Source organism: Gopherus flavomarginatus, chromosome 3 (assembly GCF_025201925.1).
Source record: "Gopherus flavomarginatus isolate rGopFla2 chromosome 3, rGopFla2.mat.asm, whole genome shotgun sequence".
In the NCBI taxonomy this organism is placed as follows: Eukaryota; Metazoa; Chordata; order Testudines; family Testudinidae; genus Gopherus; species Gopherus flavomarginatus.
This window is the reverse complement of record NC_066619.1, coordinates 120,995,216-121,018,467: the sequence shown is the minus strand read 5'-3', so window position 1 is coordinate 121,018,467 and position 23,252 is coordinate 120,995,216. Positions and strand designations below refer to the sequence as shown.

Below are 23,252 nucleotides of genomic sequence, written 5' to 3'. Positions count from 1 at the left end.
CTTTGTTTTTGACTACATTTCCCTGGACGCGTTCATAAGGGATACCGAACTATAAAAGGGAAGGGTGGGGAACCAGAGCGTGCACACAGAGTGGTTTACGAGTAAATAAAGCTCCATGAGATAAATTATTTCTTTCCTCTTCTTTCCTAATGTTGATACTAATTTTGCTTTATTACATGAGCGTTTTGAACCTAGTGAGCAGAATGTTTGTAGAAAGGCGTGTCAGACAAGGTTTCTAAGCCAAATGTTTGTACAGTAACTCCTTTCATACCTCAGATGGTCGCTCTCTAATGACAATACCAAACACACTCAACTCCCCGTACATTCCTTTCACCTCCTGCTTTTACTTAGCAACAGGTAGGTATCAGTGTTTTGCATCCCTAGTGAGTGGCATTTTTAATAAGAACACTCAGGAGCCTTTTTCGTATGACGCTAATATGTTCAGAGAGTGCGCGACAGACTTTAAGTATGACTTGGAATAGCTCACTCCTATGTGGATTGTGCACTTTGTAGTTCTTAGTTGGCAGTGTGTGTGTGTGTGTGTGTGTGTGTGTATATGTGTGTGTGTGAGAGAGAGAGATCCTATTTTTCTGGTTCACTGATGGTTCTGCACACTACAAATATCACCTGTCAATTTCACCTGTTTCCATGGATATGGCTACTGGAGTTGTCTGTCTACTTCATTCTCAGCTACACAACATTCTCCCACCTAGTCTAAACTAGGGTGACCAGATGTCCCTATTTTATAGGGACAGTCCCGATTTTTGGGTCTTTTTCTTATACAGGGTCCTACTATCCCCCACTCCCATCCCAATTTTTCACATTCACTGTCTGGTCACCCTAGTCTAAACTTTTGACTATTTCACCAATCTATGGTAAACTTAACACAAACACCCTCTCATTAAAACATTTTCAAAGAAAATTAATTCCTTATGGCAAAAATTATAGGGCTTGATTCTCCTCTTTCACCAGCCTGACACTGGTATAACTCCATTTCAGCAGAGTGCCAGCAGGTTGAGACTGACTTTATTGAAATTACTCCTAATTCTCATAGGTGTAAGTGAGATCAGGTTCAAAGTATCATGGAATGTTTCACAGCTCACTTTAGCCTGCAGTAACTATTGTCTACAGACTAACTGCTGAATTACCGTAAAGCTTTGGCAACTAGTACCCAGAATTGCAACATCCTGTTGACTCTTGGTTGGCAGTAAAATGTATTTTAATTAACCAGTTGTATTCAAGGAATGGCAAGGACCAAAATGTACACAAGCTATTTCCTCGCTGGACAGCAGTATTTGTACATTTGTGTGTGTGTAGCAGCATATATTTGTTATATTTTTGAATATGAAAAAATACAGATGGTTTCTTTAAAATGGAAAAGTATAGGAAAAATATATCACAAAGCAAAAACATTTTCAAGGGGGAAAAAAAGCACTGGATTTGATTTACAACGCATTAGGTTTCAAGCCCCAGTGGCTATGCTGAAGAAATATTTTCTTAGTATAAAACAGTTCCTCTGCTGTTAAAAGGGATAGAATCCAGCCTTCCTTTTCCTGCATTAACAAACAAAACAAAACAACATTAGTGTTCTAGAATATACAGAATGAATCAGCAGGGTGAAGCATAACAAAATGAAAGCAGAAGTGATTAGAACCAGCAGGACCGCAGGGGGCTGGCCCCAGGCCTTTGCGGGAGGAGGGGGAGAGGGAAGAGGGCATCCCCAGGTGTCTGCGGGGGGTACAGGGGGCTGTGTGCCCAAGGTCTGTGGGGGGCAGGGCAGGAACAGGGATAGTGGGAAGTGGAGCGACCTGGCCCCAGCCTGCTCCGCTCTATTCCCCTGGCTCCCAGCCTTGGGACTTGGGGGGCAGGGGGGAACTGCACTCACCAGCAGCCTGAGCCCTGCTGCAGTCCCCTGGGCTGTAGCTCTGGGGAAGGGGTGGAGTGGGGGTGGGATGGGGGCTGAGCTGGCTGGGAGATTGGGCTGGCTGCTGGAGCAGCACGCAGCTGCGTAGGGCACCAGGAAATCTGGGACAATTCGCGTTACGCAGCTGCGTAGTTTGTGTATGGGTAAGGACAGCCCTAAGTGCCAGGTGGCTTCAGGGAGCATATAAAGGATTGACACCCGGTACCATACTGGAAACAATGAAGGAAATCTAATCCTGGATCCTGATATAAACCTCCAGTCACTCAAATCTCCCCTTAAAAGTAATTTCTTCCAGCTAGTCAACCACTACTAGCCTTCTTTTCAGTGTTATCTACTCTGGCTTGTATGCATCACTGTATCCTTTTAAAACTTAAACCAAGGTCCTGATCCTGCGGTGAGCTACAGATCCTTGAATCTGAATGGAGCTCTGCAAGGCTGAGGCCAAAGTCTGAAGCTAACAAGATATGAAACAAACAAAACAAATCTCATTATTCTTTTTTTTTTTTGCACCTCCTTTGTCCAGGGTCATCAGTTGTGTTATGTCTAATTAAGCATCAACCCTTTAAGCTATCTGCATGCAGAACCCCCACTGGAGTTGATGGAAGTTCCCTGTACTGAGGTCTGGACCCTTAGACTGTAAGCTCACTCGGCCAGCAACCTATGTTCTTCTGGGTATATAAAGTGCTGCACATATTTATAATCTTTGGTTAATAATAAAAACAGTTCACACTGGTGACAGGAGAACCTCAAAAGGTTCGAAGTTCTGGTTAGGCTCAGAAAAACTACAAAAGGTTTGGTTGCTAAATCAAAGCTTATCAAACCTCTTGGAATCTGCAAAAATCAAGCTGGGAATCTTATGAGAAATGGCTTTGTCATGGGACTTCTGGGTTTCCTGTTTCATGTCCTAGATGGGACTGTCACAGGAACAACCTCTTTTGAGGTTCTGAAAGACAGAACAAGAAGATGGTTCCAGTCCCAGGAAGCTTACAGTTTAGGTGAAATAGGCATTAGAACCAGCCCCATAAAACAAGAAGAGAAAATCCAAACGGCAGCCTTTGCCAAATCTGGTGCAGTGAACAAACAATAGACTGTGAGTGGTGGTCTACAAATACCTTGCAGAGGTAGAGGGCATGCTACTTACATGCCTCAACTGACCTGCACCAAAAGATTTTCATCTGTACAGAAGCTCCTGGTGGGCTCTGCATTTTATTTAACTTGACCTTCCATTTAATTAGCTCGTTAGAGTTAGACACAAACCTGATGTGAAAGACTTTGCCAGCACTTACTTCGTGCAGTCATGTCCAGTCCATGATGAGGGGCAATGGCATCGATTTGGTCGTATACATTTCCCACCATTTAAGCAGGGAGACTGGCACACAGCTGCATTCAAATACACACATGTATACATATGTACTCCAGTAGGATTAGAATAGTTTTCATCTGGGAGATTAAGTTTTGAAAATCCATTTAGCCCTGTATCTATCATTCTGTTAGTCACAGAATGAGCCCAGTAAGCCCCACCCAACTGTATTGAACCCAATAACCTACTCCAGCGCTCAGGAGACTAAACTCTTGTGTGCCACAGGCAGAGAACAGGAGGGACCAAGGTGTTCTCAAAACCATAACATTAAAAAAAAACCCCAAAATATGTTTGGATATGGCCATTTGCTCTGGAAAGAATAAGCTCAGAAGTGGATCTTTGCTAATTTTGAATCAACCTTCTTTGCTATTTTTGCTAGCTGCTGTGATATGCGTAGCAGCATGAAACATTCAATGAAATATTTTATGTTGGCTTTAAAACACGCGTTACTGCTCAAGCCCAGGCAAGCAAAGTGGAATGCAAATATAAGCAGTAGGAGGAGTTAATGTAGCACATCAAAGAGCTCAATAGGAAAGAAGGCCTCATTTTCAGAGATGAAACCTAGATGTTTGCTCGGAATGGGAGACATAAACAATATCCAGAACTACAGGCAGAAAAGCAGAAACTCAACATGGCCGGAAGGGGGGAAATATACCAGATGAAAAGGAGAACATGATGACAAAAGAGCCACTTAAAAACTAACCTCTGAGGAGGAGTAATTCTAGATAAAGTAACAGCTGAACATGGAAATAGAGGAGAAGCAGAGAATGACAACAGCTTCCTGAAAGAAACGTCACAGCCATGAGGCGTGTGTAAGTGAACTCCACAGCGCTCTTCAAGTAGTGAAGAAACACCAGGCCTATTTGGTAGAGTGGTGTCGGGACAGCATGAAGCAGCTGCAGTTACTCTGCTGTGTCAGCCAAATGGACATCAGGCAAACAGAGAGAAAAAGACAAAGCCCCAAGTCTTCCTGTCAACCCTGAGACCAAGTGTGATATGATTACTAGGATAGACTAGAAGACACATTTAATGAGCTTCATCTAATGGAAAACATTATAGCACAGGACAGTTGAAAAATGTGAAGTCGCTTAAGCAGATGATACAGCCTTGGTGAGGAAAGGCAAAACATGGTGAGTAAGACAGCAGCTGTTGAAATACTTAGGCACTGGGAATGCACCACTGTCCAGAAACTGATTAAAAAATGGAGCCACAGAAGACAGAAAGGGGAGCGCTGGGCAGGAATCAGCAAAAGCAGCTGGTGTTACACGATCCCGATCCATTTAAAGGGAGGAATGGGGGTCAAAACAGCACCAAAATTATGTTAGGTGGTTACAGAAACAGACTATTCTCTGCACATTAAATATAATGAAATACGTCATGCTGAAAATTACTTTAGATTCTTTAAAAAATCCATGTAACTGTATTTAATTCTCTCTTTATTCAGAGCACAGGTACAGTCAGGGCAGCAATAGTACAAACCTCCTCATACGTGACCTCACGTCACCAATGTGCTCAAAACTCCAAGCTTCACAGACTGACTGAAAAGTGAGAGGCAAGTTCCGTTTCTCCATCACTAATCTCATGTTGGCCTTTCTGCTGAAAATGCCAATGAGGATGCCAGCTCTGATGATGGATTTTGTGACGGGCAGAGCTGTCCACTAGAAATGACATATTGGTTGCGGAACAACCATTAGGTGATAACAATTCTGGGTTATTTCTAATCTGGCATGGTTTCAAATGGCTGAAGAGAAATGCTGTGTATCCAGTGTCAAATCTCCTGAGACATCCAGATATAACAGCAATAATTCCTACAGTGCTTTGTAAAGTATCAGAGAGAACATTACTGCATACTGTGGTACACAAATATCCCTTCAGAAAATATTACTTTTTTTTAATACTCTTAGATTTGTGTAAAATTTTTTACTTTCGCATCTTGATTTTCAGAAGAATGCTTGGGCCTGTGGCATATCACATGGCATCTCCCTCATATTTGCCGACCTGCTATATTTATTAATTAATGGCAAAACACTGACTCTGACTTACACCAGCGTAAATTAGAGTAATGCTACTGAAGTCAGTCCAATTAACTGGTGTAAAGAGCTATATGGGGGCAGAATCAGGCCCTATACTCCGCTAAACTGTGCCACACTTAAGACTCCATTTAAAAACAGTTTATAAAGGGTTAATTCATGATTAATGCATCTTTTATTAGAGGGCCAGCTGAGTGTTATCAAGTCCAGCAGGTTACTTATAACCACCTATAACATCTTTAGCTGATGATATTATAAACATCTACAACACATTCTGCTCATGTTTGCAATGTGTTCATGACTGCTCTCATTTATTAAGCTGGGATAAATCATTTGTGAATAGAACCTTAATATAAAGTGTGATCAATATCGCTATAGAAACAGGGCCTGATTCTCCTTTCACTTACACCACTGGGTAACTCCACTGAAGTCTATAATTCTATCTAATTTACACCAGTGGGAGGGGATCGTCAGACCTGCAATTTTTAAAAATATTTCAAAAGCAGCAGTGCAGCTCAGTGAGTCCAAGGAATAGATTCCCCTCCCCCCACCGATCTATTTGGAGGTTTAAAAATAGGGCCACTACTCTGTCCGTCTGACTATCTAAATGAGATACTATGGCTGGGATTCTGGCTAGCCCCGCATGGGCACAAGCGAGGAGCGAAGGTGCAGGTAATGGTTCCCTCCTCTCAGGACCGGATTTAGCAAGTGAGGGGCACAATTTGAACAGTTTCAACGGGGCCCTAGCAGGGATGACTGAAAAAAAAACAAAAAACCACACACATAAAAAAACACATGGGGCTTGTACTCATGGGGCGGCACTTCTAGTCTTCAGAGGTGGGTCCTTCACTCACTTCGGGTCTTCGAGGGTACTGAAGGACCTACCGCAGAAATGCTGCCGAAGACCTGGAGCGAGTGAAGGACCCACCGCCGAAGTGCTGCCAAAGACCTGGAGCGCCGTCGGGATAGCAAAAATTAAAAAGGAGCCTCTAGCCAGGGAAGGGATTCTTGGACACTTGCGCCCCCGGTGGCCCTGTTACTGGGTGCGGGGCCCTGTCAGGCGCGGGGCCAGATTGGGGGGAATTGGCCTCAAGCCGGCCCTGACTCTAACCCTAGCTCCAAGTGCCCTACCCATAGGGACCCTAACCCTAGATCCAAGTGCCCTACCCATAGGAAGCCTAACCCTAGGGCGGGAAGCCCTACCCACAGGAACCCTAACTCTAGCTTTAAGTGCCCTACTCATAGGAACCCTAAACTTACAGCGGGGAAGCCCTACCCATAGGAACCCAAACCCTACAGCGGGAAGCTCTACTCACAGAACCCCTAACCCTGGCTTCAAGAGCCCTACCCTTAGGAACCCTAACACTAAGGGGGGGAGCCCTACACATAGGAACGCGAACCCTAGCTCCAAGTGCTCTACATTTAGGAACACTACCCTAGGGGGGGAAGCCCTACCCATAGGAACCCAACCCTAGCTTCAAGTGCACTACTCAAAGGAACCTGAACTCTAGATGCAAGTACCGTACCCTTAGGAACCTTAACCCTAGGGTGGAAAGCCCTACATATAGGATCTCTAATCCCAGCTCCAAGTGCCCTACCCAAAGGAATCCTAACTCTAGATCCAAGTGCCGTACCCTTAGGAACTCTAACCCTAGGGTGGGGAGCCCTACCCATACAAACCCTAACCTTATCTACAAGTGCCCTCCCCATAGGAAAGCTAACTCTAGGGCAGGTCACCGTACACATAGGAACCCTAACCCTTGCTCCAAGTGTCCTACTCTTAGGAACCCTAACCATAGGGCGGGAATCCTTACCCATAGGAACCCTAACTCTAGCTGCAAGTGTCCTACCCATAAGAACGCTAACCCTAGGGCAGGTCACCCTACACATAGGAATCCTAACCCTAGCTCCAAGTGTCCCACCCTTAGGAACCTTAAAACTAGGGCGGGAAGCCCTACCCATGGGAACCCTAACTCTAGCTCCAAATGCCCTACCCTTAGGAACCCTAACCCTAGGGCGGGAAGCTCTACCCATAGGAACCCTAACCCTAGCTCCAAATGCCCTACCCACAGGAACCCTAACCCGAGGGTGGAAATCCTAAATCTATATCTAAGTGCCCTACCCTTAAGAACCCGAACTCTAGGGCAGGGCGACCTACCCATAGGAACCCTAACCCTAGTTTCAAGTGCCCTACCGTTAGGAACCCTATCCCTAGGGTGGGAAGCAACACACATAGGAACCCTAACACTAACTTCAAGTGCCATACCCATAGGAACCCTAACGTTAGGGCGGGAAGCCCTAACCATAGGAACCCTAAAACTAGGGCAGGAAGCCCTATCTATAGGCACCCTAACCCTTGCTCCAAGTGCCCTGCCCATAGGAACCCAAACCCGAGGTCCAAGTGCCCTACGCTTATGAACCTTAACACTAGGGCGGGGCCCCCTACCTATATGAACCCTAACCCTAGCTTCAAGTGCCCTACCCTTAGGAACTCTAACCCCAGGGCGGGGCGCCCTACCCATACAAACCCTAACCTTAGTTCCAAGTGGCCTACCCTTAGGAACCCTAACTCTAGGGTGAGAAGACTTACACAGAGGAACCCTAATCCTAGCTTCAAGTGTCCTACCCATAGGAACCATAACCCTAGGGCGGAGCACCCTACCCATAGGAACCCTAACCCTAGCTCCAAGTGTCCTAACCTTAGAAATCCGAACCCTAGGTCGGGAAGCCCTACCCGTAGGAACTCTAACCCTAGCTCCAAGTGCCCTATCCATAGGAACCCTAACCATAGCTCCAAGTGCCTTACCCTTAGGAACCCTAACACTAGGGCGGGAAGCCCTATCCATTGGAACCCTAACCCTAGCTCCAAGTGTCTTACCAATAGGAACCCTAACCCTAGCTCAAAGTGCCCTACCTTTAGGAGCCCTTATCTTAAAGCGGCAAGCCCGACGCATAGGAACCCAAACCCTAGCTCCCAGTGCCCTACCCATAGGAACCCTATCACAAGGGCGGGAATCCCTATCCATAGGAACCCTAACCATAGGTCCAAGTACCCTTCCCAAAGGAACTCTAAACCTAGTTCCAAACGCCCTAGCCGTAGGAATCCTAAGGCGGGGCGCCCTACTCATAGGAACCCTAACAGTAGTTCAAAGTGCCCTACCCTTAGGAATCCTAACGCTAGGGCGGGAAGCGCTACCCATAGGAACCATAACCCTAGCTCCAACTGCCCTACCCTTAGGAATCCTAATGCTAGGGCGGGAAGCGCTACCCATAGGAACCCTAACCCTAGCTCCAAGTGCCCTACCCATAGGAACACTAACCCTAGGGCATGGAGCCCTACCCATAGGAACCCTAGCCCTAGCTCCAAGAACTCTACCCATAGGAACCCTAACCCTAACTCCAAGTGCCCTAACCATAGGAAACCTAGCCCTAGTTCCAAGTGCCCTACCTTTAGGAACCCTAACTCTAGGGCGGGAAGCGCTATCCATAGGAACCCTAAACCTAGCTCCAAGTGTCCTACCCATAGGAACAGTAACCCTAGTGCAGGAAGCCCTACCTATAGGAATCCTAATACGAGCTCCAAGTGCTCTACCCATACGAACCCTAATCCTATCTCCAAATGCCCTATCCTTGGGAACCCTAACGCTAGTGCAGGAAGCCCTACCTATAGGAACCCTAACCCGAGCTCCAACTTCCTTACCCTTAGGAATCCTAATGCTAGGGCGGGAAGTGCTACCCATAGGAACCCTAACCCTAGCTCCAAGTGCCCTACCCATAGGAACACTAACCCTAGGGCGTGCAGCCCTACCAATAGGAACTCTAAACCTAGGGAGGGAAGCCCTACCCATAGGAACCCTAGCCCTAGCTCCAAGTACCCTACCCATAGGAACCCTAACCCTAGCCCCAAGTGCCCTACCCATAGGAACCATAACCCTAGGTCCGAGTGCCCTACCTTTAGGAACCCTTATCCTAAAGCGGCAAGCCCAACGCATAGGAACCCTAACCCTAGCTCCCAGTGCCCTACCCATAGGAACCCTATCACAAGGGTGGGAATCCCTACCCATAGGAACCCTAACCATAGGTCCAAGTACCCTTCCCAAAGGAACTCTAAACCTAGTTCCAAATGCCCTAGCCTTAGGAATCCTAAGGCGGGGAGCCCTACCCATAGGAACCCTAACCCTAGTTCCAAGTGCCCTACCCTTAGGAATCCTAACGCTAGGGCGGGAAGCGCTACCCATAGGAACACTAACCCTAGGGCGTGGAGCCCTACCAATAGGAACACTAAACCTAGGGAGGGAAGCCCTAGCCATAGGAACCCTAGCCCTAGCTCCAAGAACCCTACCCATAGGAACCCTAACCCTAGGTCCAAGTGCCCTACCCTTAGGAACCCTATCCTAGGGCGGGAAGCCCTATCCATTGGAACCTAAAGCCTAGCTCCAAGTGTCTTACCAATAGGAACCCTAACCCTAGCTCAAAGTGCCCTATCTTTAGGAACCCTTATCCTAAAGCGGCAAGCCCGACGCATAGGAACCCTTACCCTAGCTCCAAGTGCCCTACCCATAGGAAACCTAACCTTAGTTCCAAGTGCCCTACCTTTAGGAACCCTAACTCTAGGGCGGGAAGCCCTACCCATAGGAACCCTAAACCTAGCTCCAATTGCCCTATCCTTGGGAACCTTACCGCTAGTGCAGGAAGCCCTACCTAGAGGAATCCTAACCCGAGCTCCAAGTGCTCTACCCATACAAACCCTAACCCTAGCTCCAACTTCCCTATCCTTAGGAATTCTAATGCTAGGGCGAGAAGCGCTACCCATAGGAACCCATTCCCTAGCTCCAACTACCATACCCATAGGAACACTAACCTAGGGCGTGGAGCCCTGCCAATAGGAACCCCAAACCTAGGGAGGGAAGCCCTATCCATAGGAACCCTAGTCCTAGCTCCCAAGTATCCTACCCATAGGAACCCTAACCCTAGTTCCAAGTGCCCTACCCATAGGAAACCTAACTCTAGCTCCAAGTGCCCTACCCATAGGAACCATAACCCTAGGTCTGAGTGCCCTACGTTTAGGAACCCTAACTCTAGGGCAGGAAGCCCTACCCATAGGAACCCTAAACCTAGTCCAAGTGTCCTACCCATAGGAACCCTAACCCTAGTGCAGGAAGCCCTACCTATAGGAACCCTAACCCTAGCTCCAAGTGCCCTATCCTTGGGAACCCTAATGCTAGTGCAGCAAGCCCTACCTATAGGAACCCTAAACTTAGTCCAAGTGTCCTACCCATAGGAACCCTAACCCTAGTGCAGGAAGCCCTACCTATAGGAACCCTAACCCTAGCTCCAAGTGCCCTATCCTTGGGAACCCTAACGCTAGTGCAGGAAGCCCTACCTATAGGAACCCTAACCCGAGCTCCAAGTGCTCTACCCACAGGAACCCTAACCCTAGCTCCAAGTGCCCTAGCCTTAGGAACCGTACCCTAGGGCGGGAAGCCCTATCCATTGGAACTCTAACCCTAGTTCCAAGTGTCTTACCAATAGGAACCCTAACCCTAGCTCAAAGTGCCCTATCTTTAGGAACCCTTATCCTAAAGCGGCAAGCCTGACGCATAGGAACCCTAACCCTAGCTCCCAGTGCCCTACCCATAGGAACCCTATCACAAGGGCGGGAATCCCTACCCATAGGAACCCTAACCGTAGGTCCAAATACCATACCCATAGGAACCCTAACCCTAGTTCCAAATGCCCTAGCCTTAGGAACCCTAGGGTGGGGTGCCCAACCCATAGGAACCTTAACCCTAGTTCCAAGTGCCCTACCCATAGGAATCCTAACCCTAGGGTGGGGAGCCCAACCCATAGGAACCCTATCCCTAGCTCCAAGTACCCTACCCTTAGAAACCCTAACCCTAGGGAGGGAAGCCATATCCATAGGAACCCGAACCGTAACTCCAAATGCCCTATCGATAGGAACTCTAATCCTAGGGCAGGGCGCCCTACCCAGAGGAACACTCACCGTAGTTCCAAATGCCCTATCCCTAAGAACCCTAACCCTCGGGCGGGAAGCCTTACCCTTAGGAAGCCTAACCCTACGGAGGGAGGCCCTGCCCATAAGAACCCTAACCCTAGCTCCAAGTGCCCTAACCATAGGAACCCTAGTCCTAGGGCTGGAAGCCCTAACCATAGGAACCCTGACCCTAGCTCCAAGTGCTCTACCCAAAGGAATCCTAACCCTAGTTCCAAGTGCCCAACCTTTAGGAACCCTAACCTTAGGGCGGGAAGCCTTATCCATAGGAACCCTAACCCTAGCTCCAAATGCCCTAACCACAGGAACCCTAACCCTAGGATGGGGCGCCCTACCCATAGGAACCCTAAACCTAACTCCATGCGACCTACCCATAGGAACCCTAACTCTAGGTCCAAGTGTGCTACCCTTAGGAAACCTAACCCTAGGGCAGGAAGCCCTACCTATAGGAACCCAAACCCTAGCTCCAAGTCCCCTACTCACAGGAACCCTAACCCTACCTCCAAGTGCACTAGCCGTAGGAATCCTAACACTACGGCGGGAAGCGCTACCCATAGGAACTCTAACCCTAGGGGATGAAGCCCTACCCATAGGAACCCTAACCCTAGGGCAGGAAGCCCTACCCGTAGGAACCCGAACTGTAACTCCAAATGCCCTATCCCTAGGAACCCTAACCCTCGGGCTCGAAGCCTTACACTTAGGAAGCTTAACCCTACGGAGGGAGGCCCTGCCCATAAGAACCCTAACCCTAGCTCCAAGTGCCCTACCCTTAGGAACCCTAACCCTAAGGCGGGAAGCTGTACCCATAGGAACCCGAACAGTAACTCCCAATGCCCTATCGATAGGAACCCTAATCCTAGGGCAGATCGCCCTACCCAGAGGAACACTCACCGTGGTTCCAAATGCCCTATCCCTAGGAACCCTAACCCTAGGGCGGGAAGCCTTACCCTTAGGAAGCCTAATCCTACGGAGGGAGGCCCTGCACATAAGAACCCTAACCCTAGCTCCAAGTGTCCTAACCATAAGAACCCTAACCCTAGGGTGGGGTGCCCTACCCATAGGAACTGTAAACCTAACTCCAAGCACCCTACCCATAGGAACCCTAACCCTAGCTTCAAGTGCCCTATCCTTAGGAACCCTAACCCCAGGGCGGGGCGCCCTACCCGTACAAACCCTAACCATAGCTCCAAGTGCCTTACTCTTCGGAACTCTAACCCTGGGGGGGTGCCCTACTCATAGGAATCCTAACCTTACCTCAAAGTGTCCTACCCTTAGGAACCCTAATGTTAGGGTAGGAGGCTCTACCCATACGAACCCTAACCCTAGCTCCAAGTGCCCTACCCTTAGGATCCCTAACCCTAGGGTGGGAAGCCCTACCCATAGGAACCCTAAACCTAGATCCAAGTGTCCTACCCATAGGAACCTTAACCCTAGTGCGGGGTGCCCTACCCATACAAACCCTAAGCCTAGCTCCAAGTGCCCTATCCTTGGGATCCCTAACCCTAGTGCAGGAAGCCCTACCTATAGGAACCCTAACCCTAGCTCCAAGTGCTCTACCCACAGGAACCCTAACCCTAGCTCCAAGTGCCCTACCCATAGGAACCCTAACCCTTACTCCAAGTGCCCTACCGATATGAACCCTAAATCTAGCTCGAAGTGCCCTACTCTTAGGAACCCTAACCCTAGCTCCAAGAGCCCTACCGATAGGAACCCTTACCCTAGGATGGGAAGCCCTACCCATAGGAATCCTAACCCTAGCTCCAATGTCTTACCAATAGGAACCCTAACCCTAGCTCCAAGTGCCCTACCCATAGGAACCCAAACTCTAGCCCCAAGTGCCCTATCCATAGGAACCCTAACCCTTACTCCAAGTGCCCTACCGATATGAACCCTAAATCTAGCTCGAAGTGCCCTACTCTTAGGAACCCTAACCCTAGCTCCAAGAGCCCTACCGATAGGAACCCTTACCCTAGGATGGGAAGCCCTACCCATAGGAATCCTAACCCTAGCTCCAAGTGCCCTACCCATAGGAACCCAAACTCTAGCCCCAAGTGCCCTACCCTTAGGAACCCTAACATTATGGCAAGAAGCCCTACCCATAGGAACCCTAACCCTAGCTCCAAGTGCCCAACCCATAGGAACCCTAACCCTAACTCCAAGTGCCCTTAGCCCTAGGAACCCTAACCCTAGTTTCAAATGGCCTACCCATAGGAACCCTAACCCTAGGTGTAAGTGCCCTAGCCTTAGGAAACCTAACCCTAAGGCGGGAAGCTCTACGTATAGGAACTCTAACCCTAGCTCCAAGTCCCCTACTCACAGGAACTCTAACTCTAGGGCGGGATGCCTTATCCATAGGAACCCTAACCCTACCTCTAAGTGCCTTCTCCATAGGAACCCTACCCCTAGCTCCAAGTGCCCTACCCATAGGAACCCTAACCCTAGGGCGGGAAGCCCAACCCATAGGAACCCTAACACTAACTTCAAGTGCCGAACCCATAGGAACCCTATCCCTAGTGGGTAAGCCCTATCCATAGGAACCCTAACCGTAGCTCCAAGGGCACTGCCCTTAGGAATCCTAACCTTAGGGCGAGAAGCCCTAACCATAGGAACCCTAACACTAGGGCAGGAAGCCCTATCTATAAGAACCCTAACCCTTGCTCCAAGTGCCCTGCCCATAGGAACCCAAACCCTAGGTCCAAGTGCCCTAGCCTAAGGAATCCTAATGCTAAGGTGGGCACCCTACACATACGAACCCTAACCGTACCTCTAAGTGACCTACCCTTATGAACCTTAACACTAGGGCAGGGCCCCCTACCTATAGGAACCCTAACCCTAGCTTCAAGTGCCCTATCCTTAGGAACCCTAACCCCAGGGCGGGGAGCCCTACCCATACAAACCCTAACCTTAGTTCCAAGTGCCCTACCCTTAGGAACCCTAACTCTAGGGTGGGAAGCCCTACCCGTAGGAACTCTAACCCTAGCTCCAAGTGCCCTATCCATAGGAACCCTAACCATAGCTCCAAGTGGCCTACCCTTAGGAACCCTAACTCTAGGGTGCAAAGACCTACTCATAGGAACCCTAAACCGAGCTCCAAGTGTCCCACCCATACGAAACCTAACCCTAGCTCCAAGTGCCCTACCCATAGGAACCTTAACCCTAGGGCAGGAAGCCCTACCCACTGGAACTCTAACCCTAGCTCCAAGTGTCTTACCAATAGGAACCCTAACCCTAGCTCAAAGTGCCCTACCTTTAGGAACCCTTATCCTAAAGTGGCAAGCCCGACGCATAGGAACCCTAACTCTAGTTCCCAATGCCTACTCATAGGAACCCTATCACAAGGGTGGGAATCCCTACCCACCGGAACCCTAACCATAGGTCCAAGTACCCTACCCATAGGAACCCTAACCCTATTCCCAAATGCTCTAGCCTTAGGAATCCTAGGGTGGGGCGCCCTACCCATAGGAACCCTAACCTTAGATCCTATGGGTAGGATGCCATGCCCTAGGGTTAGGGTTCCTAAGGGTAGGGCACTTGAGCTAGGGTTAGGGTTCCTATGGGTAAGGCACCCCACCCTAGGGTTAGGGTTCCTATAGGTAGGACACTTGGAGCTAGGGTTAGGGTTCCTGTGGGTAGGGCGCGTGGAGTTAGGTTTAGGGTTCCTATCGGTAGGGCCCCCCACCCTAGGGTTAGGGTTCCTATGGTTAGGGCACTTGGAGCTAGGGTTAGGTTTCCTATGGAAAAGGCTTCCCGCACTAAGGTTAGGGTTCCTAAAGGTAGGGTACTTGGAACTAGGGTTAGGGTTCCCGTGGGTAGAGCTGTTGGAGCTAGGGTTAGGGTTCCTATGGGAAGGAATCTTGGAGCAAGGGTTAAGGTTCCTATGCGGAGGGCTCTTGGAGCTAGGGTTAGAGTTCCTATGGGTAGGGCACTTGGAGCTAGGGTCAGGGTTCCTATGGTTAGGGCTTCCAGCCCTAGGATTAGGGTCCCTATGGTTAGGGCACTTGGAGCTAGGGTTAGGGTTCTTATGGGCAGGGCCTCCCTCCCTAGGGTTAGGCTTCCTAAGGGTAAGGCTTCCCTCCCAAGGGTTAGAGTTCCTAGGGATAGGGCATTTGGAACTACGGTGAGTGTTCCTCTGGGTAGGGCGCCCCGCCCTAGGATTAGAGTTCCTATTGATAGGGCATTTCGAGTTACGGTTCGGGTTCCTATGGGTACGGCTTCCCGCCCTAGGGTTAGTGTTCCTATGGGTAGGGCACTTGGAGCTAGGGTTAGGGTTCCTATGGGCAGGGCTCCCAGGCCTAGGGTTAGGATTTCTATGGGTAGGGCACTTGGAACCCTAAGTTACATGGACAGGGCAGCCACAACGGCAGCATGTGCTGCTCTCTGCATGACAGCGCTGGGCAGAGTGGGCAAGACCTGAGCTGCTGCACTCTAGAAGCACTGCAGAAGAGAAAGCTGGGGATATGGCCTGGTCCCAATACCATTCAAGCAGCTCAGTAGTGGTATGAGCTGAGGGGAGCTCATGCTACTGTACTTTACAGAGTGCAGTCGCGGAGGCTTGTGCATGCTGTTCCTCTTGGAAGGACTCTGACCTAAGCACCCAGCACACTGTTTGCATAATAATTCTGTCTGCCTCTCTCCTCTGCCTTCGGAAGTCAGAATGCCTCTGGCAATTGCTGTGCGGGTTCTGGGCCTCTGCAGAGCACCGCTCACTGCTAACCATACCTTGTCCTGCCTGCAGAACATGCAGTTAACACGACTTACACTGAGAGCTGGGGATGGATGCCCAAGTATTCCAAAGGAATAAATAAACAACGAGCAATAGGTATTGAAGGTCTGAGCTCTCTACTAATGTGCTGCACACAAGGCAGAAACTGCATCACTTGAGTTCAGACTGTCTAACATACTAGGACGCCCATCTCTTCCCCCTGCCTCTTCTCCATGCTGTCAGCAGTCACTCACAAGGGACTACTGAAAACTAAGTAACATGAAGGTCTTTAAAGGACAGGTTCAAATTCTGCTCATAATTATGGGGCTCGGTACAGTTTTCCTCACAAATTAACACTGGACAGTGGGATAAATCAAAGTGACAATCACAAATGCAAAGGTTGGTGTTCATACCAACGTCTCAAAGAAAAGAGATGTGGAACACCTGCAGGCCCACTGAGGTCAGTGTGAACTGTGGATGCTCACAAGTCTTACGCTCAGGCAATAATTCAGACGCATGCTTTCTGCTCAGTCCTTGGTCGGGTGATACGGTAATATTACTTTCCTTGGAAATGGGCAGTGGGAATCCTCTCTTCTATCTGCAGGTCCTTAGCAGAAAGCTCCCTTGATAATGGTCCCCTGATAATGGGAGCAGGCTGCTTTGCAGACTAATCAAGAACAAGATTATTCTGAAAATGGACTGCAGCAGTGATCAAACCCTTCAGGAATATTAAGTTTTTTTTTTTTCTGAACCAGTCAGTGGTTACCATAGAGCCCTGAGCAATGCCTCTATATTGCCTTGCTTGGTGCTGACAACAACAAACGCTGGAAAAGGAAACATAGGTGAGTAAAAGTAGCTTTACCCGTATGACAGCGTGATCCAGTCCACCCAGCTGGGCAATCACATTGGTAGGGGGCCACACAGCGACCTCCGTTCAGACAAGGCAGGATGCATATTGCTAAGAAAAAATAAAGGGAGAGGAAGGACAAAGAAGAAAAACATTAGCACCAGGGAAGAAGAGAGGGAAGTTGAGAAGAGCCGAACAAAACCTTTGTTTCACCAAAAGCTCAGCTCATCTATTGTTTTGTACCCACTATCAGGAGTGTTGCGTGTGGTCTGTTTACAAGGAGAATAAAACTCATCCACTGGCAGCAAATCTGCATTTGGCCTAACAATGAGGAGCAAATAATTTCAGCTTCAAATACATCAGATCTATTCTGGGCCTTCTTTATCCCATCCCTGCTGCAGCCTGGATTTGTGCACTGGGCACGAGAGGCCGAACACAGAGCCAAAGAAATGTAGGTCACTCATCCAGTCCCCTGCGCTGAGGCAGGACTAAGTGTTATCTAGACCATCGCTGAGAGGTGTCTGTCTAACCCAGGGGTTGGCAAACTTTTTGGCCTGAGCACCACATCTCGGTCTGGAAATTGTATGGAGGGCTGGCTGGAGCAGGGGATTGGGGCGCATGGTGGGGAATGGGCTCTGGCTGGGGGTGCAGACTCTGGGGGGGGCTGGGGATGAGGAGTTTGGGGTGCAGGAGGGTGATCCAGGCCGCGATCCCAGCCAGTGGGAGCTGCAGAGCTGGCGCTTGGGGTGGGGGCAGTGTGCAGAACCCCCTGGCTGTCCCTGCTTCCAGGAGCCATGCAGAGACCCCGCTCCCTGGCTGGAGCACTGGAGCAGAGAAAACTCCCAACCCGGCGGGAATTTGAGGGCTGGATTAAAAGGTCTGATTGGCTGGATGTGGCCCGGGAGCTGTACGTTGCCCACCCCTTGTCTAACCTGTTCTTAAAAACCTCCAGTGATGGGGATTCCACAACCTCTGTAGGCAATTTATTCCAGGGCTTAACTGCCATTACTGTTAGGAAGTTTTCCCTAATGCCTAAGGTGACCAGATGTCCTGATTTTATAGAGACAGTCCTGATTTTGGGGTCTTTTTCTCACATAGGCAACTATTACCCCTGACCTCCTGTCCTGATTTTTGACACTTGCTGTCTGGTCAGCCTAGTAGTGCCTAAGCTAAAACTCCTTTGTTGTCAGTTAAATCCATTGTTTCTTGTTCTGTCCATAGTGGATAAGCTTCTCTTTATCTACCTTTCACATACTTGAAGACTGTTATGCACAAGAGGAAGTGGGGAGAAGCTGAGAGTGAAGGAAGAAGAAAAAGGAGAAGGAAAAAAACGGAAGTAACAGTGGATAGATGAGAACAACAGATAGTGCTTTATGGAAAAACCTTTTGGCGATCAAGAGACACCGTATCTGCACCTAGATACCACGGTGACAAGAAATAGATGATCGATCTATCATTATATCTATATACATATATCTATATCTATATGCAAGGGAAATTGTGGAAAATAATATGTACTTGTAACTACAAACACATTAATAAAATATCCACAATACAAACTCTAAACCATAAAACAACAAAGTAACCTGAACCCTCCCCATTTGGTTCCAGGGGAGTATGCTCTGACACTGTCTGTGTGGTTTAAATCTCAGTTTGCTTGATAATATCACAAGAGTAATATGAATGTTAGCAGAAGCAATTCAGGGAGATGACTTTTAGGCAAAACCTGTTTAAAATGTTTGTTGCAGTTGTCCAAATAAGACACAGCAGTGAGATGTATTTTGATGACAAATAGTCTGAATCCTTGGAGTGTGTATTAAAAACTGGACTGGATTCCTAAGCAAGTCTGCTGCTGTTATGCCAATTTTTTACTCACGCCACCAAGCACTTACTCACATGAGTAATCCTGTTACAATCCTCATGCAAGTGCTCACCAAGAGGGATAAAAACCATAATCAGGCCCCAAAATAAAGTCCTGCTTTGCAGACCCCTTGAGTAGGAGAGCTCTGCACAATGTTCCTAACAATGGGAACTTCTGTGTCCTAACTGGGCAAAGATTGGAACTCGGCAAACGCTGGTCAGAGATTTTATGAAAAGAAAGATATAAGGCACATTTTAAGAGCTTCACAGGTGATGCGTGTTTATGGGCACTGGAGGAGAAAGCTGATGGCAGAAGGACACGAGGCAGCAAAAAATCTTGGATGGACGATGGGGATCAAAAGGACCAGTCATCCACAAAGAGATTAGCAGAAGATTGTAGAGAACGGACTATCATGCTTGCAAACCTCACTAATGGAGATGCCACAAAAGAAGAACTGGGTGAAACCCAGTGGGCTTGGCTGCTTCTCAGTTGGTTCAGACGACAAACCCAGTGAAACTCTGTGGTGGGCACTTACTCGTAATACATTAAAATTAATAGGTCAAATTCAGCTATTCTTCAGCTTCGGAGGCATTCTCAACTGAGTTTCATCCTGAAGAACTGGGTTTCATTCTCAACTGGGTTTCATTCACATGCCCTATCTGGGGACTGAGAAGTCCGATCCCATGTCCTTTACTGCACTGCAGAGGCAAAGCCAAAAAGAGAACGAGAAGGAATGGGACTTCCATGCTGCCATTGGATTAGTCTTTTGTTTATACGGTTAAATTAAGGTCGCTCCACATTTCTCAGGGCAGCAGAGCTAGTGTCAGGAGGCAGAGCCAGTCACACTATAAGCTTCCCCTCCCCCTCACGTCCCCTCCCTTGAGTTAAATGCACCATGAAATATTAAGTGACTGAATCCTGCCAGAGTTTTGTAACCTCAGCTGAAGCTAGGGTGACCAGATGTCTTGATTTTAATAAGGACAGTCCCGATTTTGGGGTCTTTTTCTTATATAGGCTCCTATTACCTCCCACCCTCTGTCCTGGTTTTTCACATTTGCTGTCTGGTCACCCTAGCCAAAGCCTGACTGTGAGAGGTTGCTCAGCACTGGCATCTGCTGCTGAAGTGGAGCGGAGGTGCAGGTACTCAGCACCAATCAAGATTAGGTCTTTATGTATTAATTACTGACTCTCTTTATATGGGAAACAATGCCACAAAATGAAGTAAGCTAGTTTAAAACTCATTGTATGTGACTCTCCATTCTGTTACTGTTTTTACATAAACAAGAGAAACAGTGCATGTACATGTAGGAACTCTAATGTAACTCGTCAGCTGTCTGTTCCTTTGTGTATACAGGGAGACTGGCTGTGAATTGAGATGGCAGGTCAAAATGACCAGGAGCCTAACATTAGTCTTCCAAAGCTGGGACTAGGCTAAGCATCGTTGTTACCAGGAAAGTAAGGAAATCAGTCATCGATTTTGCAAGGTGCTGGGCACACTCACTTCACCCTGAACCTCTGGAGTCGGGGAAGTGTGTGTGTGTGTGTGTGTGTGTGTGAAGGAAGGGACACAGAGATTGCGAAAGAGAGACTACGTTACATGTGAAGGCACTATTCAGCTGGAGTTTGTAACACCAAAGGCCAAACCATTTGTTTGCCAAATTTCTTCTCCTCACTTTCATGGAGCCAATTCAGTGTGGCACAGCCCGGGCACAGACTCAGCAGCAGCAGCTGCAGGAAGCCAGTGGATTTAATAGATTGTTTTTAAACATGGTGTACAGGCCATGACAAACAATATTAATACTTTAATCAAATTCACCTTTGTTAACTGTAAAGGGATCTGCCATTCTTTTCCATGGGTCTCTACTTACCTGCAATACTCCTAAGTACAGTGACAATCTAATAACTAGAGATGGTCCCAAGCAGCACGACTCAGACTAGGATTTCAAAACCTTGATGTCTGAGGGTGTTTTCCCTGGTTCAGGCTCATCTCTGAGTATTACCTTTAGAAGGAAATATTTGCCTTTCTATCTATCCAGATATCTCTATATTCATGGGCTCCAGAACTGCAGTATTACCCACATTAATGTGTTTATCCTCACAACACCCCTGTGCGGTCGGGCTGTGCTATTATCCCCATTTTACAGATGGGGTACTGAGGCACAGAGAGACTAAGACCCAGATCCACAAAGGTATTAGTCTTCCAACCTCTACTGATTTTAATGGAAGTTAGGAGCCTAAATACCTTTGTGGATGTGGGCCTAAATGATTTTCCCAAGGTCACACAGGGCGTGTGTGGTAGAGCCAAGATTCAAACCCAGCCCCAGTCCAGCCCCTTACTCACAAAAAGATCCTTTGTACCTAGAGGGGAAATCCAGCACCAGCTCCCATAAGCACAGGCATGACAGGCTGCAGAAAGTCAGGAGGGAATGTGGGTGGGGAAGGTGCCAGAGGGTCATCACTGTATTATCTGACCACTAACATCTAGTTATGCAAACTACTCGATACATTTTGTAAGTATATTAGTAAATAAAAGATGTGCGCACAACCCATAGCATAAATCTCATCTTTTACTGTTGTAACTCTAGCTCTTCCCACAACACACCCACTACTCCTGGGGTTTATTGCTATCCCATACTGAGTCACGTTGAGCCTGTAAACCTCCTGGGGCAGTGGTCTGTCTGTTTTATGTATCTGTATAGCACCATGCACCCTCTATGACCCTGTATATATGGGCAAAGTCCTAAAGTCCCTATGTAGCTTTTATTCAGTATTGTATTTGGGCAAAACTCTCATAGAGTCACTAGGAATTATGCCTCATTGAGGGCTGAGTAACATAGGCACCAAATCCGTGCGTGCTCTGGGGCTGGAGCACCCACAGGGAAAAAATTGTGGGTGCTGAGCACCCCCTGGCAGTCCCCTATCAGCCTCTCCCGCCGGCCCTGCCAATCAGCGCCTCTTCCTCCCTCCCTGTACCTCCTGCTTGCTGCGATCAGTTGTTTTGTGGCATGCAAGAGGCTCTGGGGGAGATCGAAATGGGGTGGGGATGGGGGCTTGTGGGAATGGGTAGAGTGGGGGGAAGGGCCTGGGGCAGAGCTGGGGATCGGATTGGAAAGTCAGTGCCTGTGCTGAGTAATGTGGCCTTGTAAGAGTCTCCATGGCCATTCGATATTTACTTAGTCTCTCCGCTGAGACTGCCAACAAACACGACAATTTCTGTTGCGGTTCCCGGTTACATCTAAGCACAAACAGGGATTTCAGCTATTTCCAACCAATACTAGAATCAAACCAGAGTTCAAGAGGTGAAAGCCTGTTCAGAAGCCCCAAGCTGTTTAGTTTCCAGCATGATGTACAATTAAATTCCTAGGAACCGAAAAGTGTTTTTCTTAAAACAGATCCAACTTTCAAGTCCAAAGCCAAACTTTTCCTCACAGGATGTGGACAAAACTGAGTGTGTTACAGAATTTTATCTACTTCACCTCTGCCAGGCACAGCTTCTATGAATGACTGACTAAAGGAGACACTTGCCCAGCTTTCTGACAGAAGGGACTTTGTCACACTGCACTTGCTAGGCAAGGGAGAGATTGGGGAATAACAACATTTGTGAGAATGAAGGCATGGAAAACTCTACTTATTTGCTAGTCTCAGCAGTGTGGCCAGGATATCCTGTTCAAGAGGAGTTGAGCAAAGAGAGGAGATGTGATTGTCTTCTTTCTTTCAACCAGTGCCGGCTTTCCATTGCCTACTGCAGATATAAATAAAGGAGGCAGATCTCCACTGCCCTGTGTAGCCATTTATACCTAGATCAAGTCAGAGCAAACTGGGTTTTTGCTGCAACCAAATCAGAATGGCAGAATTTTAAACTTATTTTTCACAGGTGTATATGACTACACCAGCTGCAAGATACTGAAGAATTAGATCCAAAATTTCCTCCAATGGCAAGATGAGCTTTCATGACCTAGGGGCTGATCTGGACAAGTGTGGGGCCCTCACAACTTCAAAGGAGTCAGCTAGAGTTGTGGTTGCTTAGTAACTGTCAGTATATTAGGGCTTGTTTGCATGCAGACTTGCGCTGGTTTAATGTGAGGAGTGATTTTAAACCAATGTAGTTAAACTGGTGCAAGAGGTTATGTGGACATACTTATTTTGGTTTGGACCAGGCATATCTCCTTTTACTAGGAAGGTTTACATTAAACCGAAACAAGAGCTTCTGAAACCAAAACGAGAGACTGGGCACATAAGGCTTTACATTGGTTCAACTAAACCAGTGCACGTTTGTGTGTATATTTGTCCCCCGAATCTACATTAGCACTAAGCTGCTTTCTGTTCAGAACACTTCTATTCCACACGACCGAGCAAGACCATTTGGATATTAAGAAGCACTATTTCACAGTGGTGAAGCACTGGAAAGGGTTACCTAGGGAGGTGGTGGAATCTACATCCTTAGAGGTTTTTAAGGCCTGGCTTGACAAAGCCCTGGCTGGGATGATTTAGTTGGGGTTGGTCCTGCTTTGAGCA

General features: G+C 48.1%; 1 protein-coding gene across 3 annotated transcripts in view; it reads right to left on the bottom strand.

Annotated features, from left to right (window-relative positions):
• Positions 1-447: 447 nt before the first annotated feature.
• Positions 448-23,252, bottom strand: part of SVEP1 (sushi, von Willebrand factor type A, EGF and pentraxin domain containing 1) — a 180,153-nt gene continuing 157,348 nt past the window's right edge. For all 3 annotated transcript variants that reach the window (XM_050942935.1, XM_050942936.1, XM_050942937.1), the window contains 3 exons: positions 16,892-16,987; positions 3,211-3,304; positions 448-1,553 (listed from right to left, as the gene is read on the bottom strand). In XM_050942935.1, the coding sequence (XP_050798892.1) occupies positions 1,523-1,553; positions 3,211-3,304; positions 16,892-16,987 (221 nt within the window). In that variant the 3' untranslated portion in view covers positions 448-1,522. The remainder of the gene's footprint in view (positions 1,554-3,210; positions 3,305-16,891; positions 16,988-23,252) is intronic.